This window comes from Sinohyriopsis cumingii, chromosome 14, assembly GCF_028554795.1.
Source record: "Sinohyriopsis cumingii isolate HCF-2022 chromosome 14, ASM2855479v2, whole genome shotgun sequence".
NCBI classification, from domain to species: Eukaryota; Metazoa; Mollusca; class Bivalvia; order Unionida; family Unionidae; genus Sinohyriopsis; species Sinohyriopsis cumingii.
This window is the reverse complement of record NC_142974.1, coordinates 19032914-19039881: the sequence shown is the minus strand read 5'-3', so window position 1 is coordinate 19039881 and position 6968 is coordinate 19032914. Positions and strand designations below refer to the sequence as shown.

The window sequence follows — 6968 nt, the reverse complement described above, 5'->3', positions numbered from 1 at the left end:
CTACTTTCAACACTTTGGCGTGTCAAAAATCGAAGTCAGTCGCGATGGCAAAACCTTGTGTACCCGACCGTTTGAACCTGACTTTACCAAGAAGAATTACTTGAGATCGTACTTGTCCCTGTACGAAGCCACCGGACAGTTAGGAACCAATACCAGTCACGGTATTACGTACGAGGATTATGCAGGAGGCTACGCTTTGTGGGCTTTTGATTTCACTCCAGACCAAGGCAGCGACGAGAGACATTTCCACCCTATAAAATCCGGCCAGATTCGTGTGGAAATTCAGTTTAAAGACCGAGACCCTGATGAAACGGTGAACGTCATCCTGTATGCAGAATTCGATAATACCATAGAAATCAACAGTTTGAGAGAAGTCATCCTAGATTACTAGAAACCATGGAAGACTGTTGTCCCTCTTTACCTAGTGGAGAAACTTTGGACATGAAATGTGAGGAGACTGTGGAAGAAGAAGTGATCATGATGAAGTCAAGATGGCCAGAACAAGAAGCCCATTTAGTCTGCTATTTTGCCAAACACTTGGTCGAAAAAATGACGGAATTGATCAAGAAAAATTGCTATGGATGTCAAAACGATCATCCCAGTCAAATTCAACACGATAAATGCCTGATGTTGAGTCAAGAAGAAAAATTGGACGAGTATCTGGACGAAGCTTGGAGTCTCATCTCGGACAAAGACGTGTTGCACCAGTGGTATAAAGACTTGCGTAAACATTCTTGTCCACCATTAACCACTCAAGAGATCCATCGTATCGAAGCTCTCCTGAATCAGAGTGAGGAGACGAAACGAAGAAACGGTTACTTGTCAGACATTTTCAAGCAAGAAGTCAGGATCGAATTGACGACTTATTATTACCTGTGAAGAAGAAAAAAAACACACAAATGGATACCTGGGAACTTTATTACCTTTTGAACCACAGTTCGTATACGTCTTCTTGGAATCCTGTCGTCTGTGCTAAAGATGAACTCCCTCATCGCAAACCTAAAGACCATCAAGCTTACGTGATCAACACGGACGACAGTCATCTCCCAGGAACCCACTGGGTAGTCGTTTACTTTCCTCAAGAAGGATGTGTGGAATATTTCGATTCGTACGGATTGCCCCCTTTGGAAGACGATATCATCGACTTTATGAGAAGAAATGCTCAGACCACCCGATTCAATAACGTGAAATTACAAGGCACAGATTCCTTGGTGTGTGGACAATATTGTGTGTATTTTCTGCATCATCGCAGCCTGGGCTATTCCTTAGAACATTTAGTGACTCATTTTGATCCTCGTTCTTCTTCTAGAAACGATGTGAAAGTAGATCGATGGTTTTGTGACCATTATGCTTATCTTTTGTCTCAAGCTAGGAAACGTAGTGTCCATCAATGGCCTAATGATTTCCAACATTGGAAATCACAATTTCATTCACAACGTTGTCAGCCCTGTTTAAAGTAGATTGTCAATTGAGAAAAAAATGTTTGTGATTTGAAACAATTGTTTGATGTTATATTGTTGGATTATTGTTAAAAATGTTAGAGTTGTTGTTTAGTGTTAAGTGATTTTTGAATAAAAAATGTTGTGTTTTGAAAAAAATGCCTTTGTGGTTTGTTTAGCTATAAGACTGTTGGATTGATGCTCTTTCATTTCTTACTATCCCTCTCATGACACTCACTGAACGTTGCGACTCGAAAACCGTGTGGGATGTTTTCCTTCACGTCTGCGCTTTGACTTTAAGAACCGGGGTTGTTTCCAGTCTAACCATCCATTGTCGACTCATCCTCCTACGAAGATGTGCTCCAAACTAGCTAAGCTCAACGAAGCCTACGTGAATTTGCATAGGGTCAGACACAGTCTGATACCGAAGCCAGAAGAAGTAGAGAATGTGAGAATGCTAAAAATCACTGAAGACCTGATAGAAGAGCTCTTCAGAGAAGAAGTGAACAGGGAAAAAGAAGAATGGACAGAGAAGTACAGACTTCAGAGACAGCAGCAACAACAGCAGCAACAGCAGCAACAACAACAACAGCAGCAGCAGCAACCTGAAGCTGACAGAGGCTTTGTCGATTGTCGTATCGACACCAAAGAGTTCTTCTTCTCTTTCCGAAGAAGCAGACCTATCGCCAGAAAGTCTATCCTCAGAGGACATCGCATTCTTAGAAACTAAAAAAGATTGCCATAGCAAACAAAAAAAACCAGCCCTTTTCAGGGCTACCCCAATACTCTAGAAAAGAAATAACCATCAATTTGCCAATGTGTATAGGTAGAGTAGTGTGAAAATAAACACTAACTCTTTTTTAAAAAAATGTGAAGGTATGTGTTGGTGTATAAGATTGTGTGTTTGTAAGTGCTCGCGTACGTAGGTGTGGATAGTAGATTAAAATGATGTCTTTTTTTTTGGTGTTTGAGGTGTGGGGAGAGTAGATTTGGGGATTGGATTGGATTGCTTTGCGTATGTGGATAGTCTATTGAAGTGATTAATGAAAAAAATTTTAGAATAGGAATGGGTAGCATAAAAAAAGTGAGTGAGTGTTTCTTTTAGGTCCGCGCGTTGTTTCTTTGGTCATGATCTAGGTAAGATCAATTTTATGTTTTTAGGGGATGTTTTCCTTCACGTCCGCGCTTTCACTATAAATTGAAACTCGCTGGGCAGTCTAGCTACCCTTGTTGATATATCAACACAAGAATGAATAGCAGAATAAGAAAACTTCTTGAACTCCAGATACATCTGGAATATGTCAGGCGCCTGTTAAATGAACTGGCCGCGGAGGCTATAGTAGAAGAGGAAAGAATAAAGAAGGAAGAGGAGGAGAGAAGACAGAGGGAAGAGGAGGAAAAGAAAATAGGAGAGAGGATGTCGTACAATATTCCCGAGACAAAGGATTGGGGTGCTGAAGCGAATCATCCTCCCTCTGCGCTCCCCAGAAGAAAGGTGAAAGGAGACTGGGGAAGAAGATGCGTGTGTGGCGCCAGGCCAGGAAGGTGCCATCATTAGATAGGTGCATCTGGAGTTAAAAAAAACCCAGCCCTTTTAAGGGCTACCCAATACTCAAGAAAAGAAATAACCATCAATTTGCCAATGTGTGTAGGTAGAGTAGTGTGAATATAAACACTAACTCTTTTTTCATAGTGTGAGTGTATGTGTGTTTGTGTTTGTGTTTGTGTTTGTAACTGCTCACGTAAGTTTGTGTGAATAGTAGATTATGGGTTAGTTTATTGTTTCTTAGCGTATGTGAAGAGTATAGTTTGGGTTTTATTATATGAAATGAGAAAGTAGGGGATGTTTTCCTTCACGTCCGCGCGTTGTTTGGTCATGATCTGGGTAAGATCAATTTTATGTTTTTAGGGGGATGTTTTCCTTCACGTCCGCGCTTTTCGTATAAGAACCCACAGTATTCGTCGTTCAAACCATTCTACAAAGAAGATGGCTTCGAACCAACTGGACAAAATGGAAAAATTACAAGAGGTTTTAGACAATTTAGGAATGATGGAGCAGATGTTAGTAAGACTGAATGAAGACCACTATTCCTATAGTCCCCATCGTGTAAAGATGGAAATTAATAACGTAAGAAAAGTAAAGGACATAATAAGTGGTGTCATGAAAGAGATAAAGGAGGAGAAGGAGGATGAAGAGGAAAGGATAAGAATAAGAAAATGGAATGAAAAAATTGAAAAAGAAGAAGAAAATGAGAAGAGGAAGAAAGAAGAGGAGCAAGAGAAGAAGAAAGAAGAGGAGGAGAAAAAAAAGAAGGAAAAGAAGAGAAAGAGTGTAGGAGAGAAAATAAGAAGTTGGTTGAGAAAAAGAAGAAATTAGAAGCAGAAGAAGAAGAAGAAAAACCAAAGGCCCTTTTCAGGGCCAGCCATATTTCTCGAAAAGAGAATGACTTTATTCAATTGCCTACCCCTTTTTTAAATTTAAATTTAAATTTAAATTTTAAAAAAATTAAAAAAAAAATCCCATGTTCAATTCCCCTTGAGGCTAGAGTGGCCCAGGGTTTTTTCTCCATGTTCAATTCCCCTTGAGGCTAGAGTAGCCCAAGACTATTTCCCATGTTAAATTCCCCTTGAGGCTAGAGTGGCCCACGATTTTTCTCCATGTTAATTTTCCATTGAGGCTAGAGTGGCCCAGGGGTCTCTGTAATGATAATTCCCATTGAGGCTAGGGTGGCCCACCTTACTACTTACGTAACAACCCCCACAAATCAAAAGAAACGAGTATTCACAAATTATACGAAGACATTTGTCACATTTGTATTTTAATACAGACTGCATTATTACACCAGGTCAATATTATAACTTAATATTGTATTTAATATTGTGTTAGGACTCTTTGATCTTAAACTGAGTAACAGAAAAGAGCGGTAGTTAACACGCTATGCTAATTCAATAAATAATGTATTTCTCTTGAGTACAAGGGGAAAATTTCAAAAAAAATTCTGTATAGAGAATTAAGTCCTAAATAGTCCTTAAATGTTTATCACAAGTCCAAATCTATGAAGTTCCGATTGTATTCCGGTGATATTTCTAATAAATTCCGGTACTGAATGCTTTGATGTGCCAGTAGTCTCGAATGTGCTAATGTGCAAATGGCCTGGATTGTGGTGATGTATTAATAGTATTTTGATGTCTCACAATACTATTATAATCCATGTCTGAATTTACTATAATTCCAGAGTAATGGTTTACTTCAAGAATAGTTTTATGCCCTTTGTAGTTCCATTAATAATAATTTGAAATAAATAAATTAACCCAGTTTAAAAACTGAACACAACAATAAGATTTTAAGGCAACAAATGAGTAATGTTTCAAGTAAAGAACAACATTGTAAAAAGCTATGACACAACAATAGAGTCAGGATGTGGGACAGTCTCCTCTCAAAATCATTAAAAGGTTTCAACACGTTCAAGATCCTCCAAATGGAAAACTGATGTCCTAGTCTCACGGTCAAATAAACATGTTTACCTCCATTATTAGTGAATGAATATTTAATCTACAATCTTAAGATATATTTTCTATGTATTATGTTCATAAAAAAATAAATGTCACCAACTTAATTTTGGACAAAGGTCAATTACAAAATATAGATATACATATTATATAATCATTATTGAACGCCAACAAACATTATAAGTTTAATATACATAACAATTGTTTGTTCCTACCATTTCAACTCTTGCCTTAAATTAATGATCACTATATCCGAACAATGTTTCATTATCTATTGACACAATAACTTACACCGTCGTTATGTACAACATCAATGAATGCTTCTAAGTATAAGCATTTTATGACGTTTCGCCTATAAGAAGTTGTACAGCAATAGCTCCACTTCTGCAAGATTTCCTGTTTTTGCTGCACAATCCCCAGTGTCTAATCGGTTTTCGTAACGATCATAGGTCAAGGCTTTAAAGCCTGTCAAGATAAGTCAAGTTTAGCTATTGTGAGATATCTTTATTCTGCCTTTCTTGTTCTAAAGTGCCATTAAACACCAAACGAACAAACAATTTCATTTATGCATCGTCACTGCCAGGTTTTTAATCACAGTTTTCCTACGAAGTCTATGCTTGAAAGACCAGATGCCTTTTGAAAGAACACAGCATTGCTCTGATCTTCATTGCTGTTTATTACAATGGAGTTATCTTCTTGAACGTTTGTCACGTTCACTTTCAAACTCCAAATAGATTTTCATCTCTAGAACTGTACGATTCTGAAAGATCAACGGAATCTGTGTGATAGTTGAAGTGTTATCCAGCAGATGTTGACTGACTGATGTTTAATTTTAGTCGACTCCTACAATATATATACTTTATTTCTTCTCTGAATTTCTTGTCATAAAAGCCGTATATAAATGAATTGGCAACGCTGTTGACGAAGAAGGACCAAACAAACGTATTATAAGCGACTGACTCAGAGAAATTTAGATTTAACAAGAAGTCCTCTTTCATAAAAGCGACAAGTTTTAATGCCAGATGTGGAAGGAAGCTGATAAAATATACCAACGTTACTATAAACAGAATAAATGTTATCCTTCTGGTGTTTTCTTTTTCTGCCTTCAAGGGGTCATTGCTAGATTTACGCTTATCTGCTGCGATTGTGTTCAAGTCGATGGTAATTGCTTCGATGGTAACGGTTCTTGAGTCGGATTCTTCCGTTGTGGGTGTGACACAGTTGTGGTTGTACGCTGCCGCTCTGAGGCAGGAGGTCTCATTTTTGTCGGTATTTCCAGGGGAAGCATGATGTGCATTGCGTAATACACTTCGTTTTTCCAGTATCGAGCAAGCTCCTTCCCGCAAAGAATACATGTCTGCAAAATTGAAATAAAATTTTAAATAGCAAGCAAATGAATAACCAGAAATACATCTCAGGAATCCTAGGTACATTGTGTTTATTAACGAGCAATTTCAAAAGAGAAAAAAGCAAAAATGTTATCTAATTGAAAAGCGGTCCTCAAATAAGAATAATTTACGGAGAACAATGAGAAACGAGCGCATGTATTATTTAATTATTTTATGTATTTCCCATTTCCACGCTGAATTTAAACAGTGTGCGACTTGTAAACGATTAAGTCTGAATTCATCTTCCCTTAGGGTTGGTAACTATGGAGTGGGAAAAGGAAAGTTACTGTTGGATCATGAATGTTCGTTTATGAAATGTTAAAATATTTCATACTGTCATAAAATGATATTTTGGAATAGCAAAGCTTCCATACAATCAGAAACAAATATATATTTTCTTCTGCTACTTATACGTAAATATCTATTCCGAATCCGGTAATTGCGTAGAAAGGTAGGACAAAAAGTAGTCTGCTCCCAAAGGCAATTATGACAAGAGCTGAATAAGTTTATGTTTTATTAAAAAAGTAATCCGATTAGCTTAAACCGATTCTACTACCATACATTTTGACTAAAGAGTTCTGGCTAAAAGTTCTCATAACTTAGAATAAACCCTTTCCACACAATGAATTAG

The 6968-nt window shown here is 37.5% G+C and overlaps 1 protein-coding gene across 1 annotated transcript in view; it reads right to left on the bottom strand.

Annotated features, from left to right (window-relative positions):
• Positions 1 to 4220: 4220 nt before the first annotated feature.
• The window catches only part of LOC149783363 (uncharacterized), a 41939-nt gene continuing 39191 nt past the window's right edge, over positions 4221 to 6968 (bottom strand). Inside the window, exon 2 of the mRNA XM_089931577.1 lies at positions 4221 to 6306. Coding sequence (XP_089787703.1) covers positions 5747 to 6306 — 560 coding nt within the window. The 3' untranslated portion in view covers positions 4221 to 5746. The remainder of the gene's footprint in view (positions 6307 to 6968) is intronic.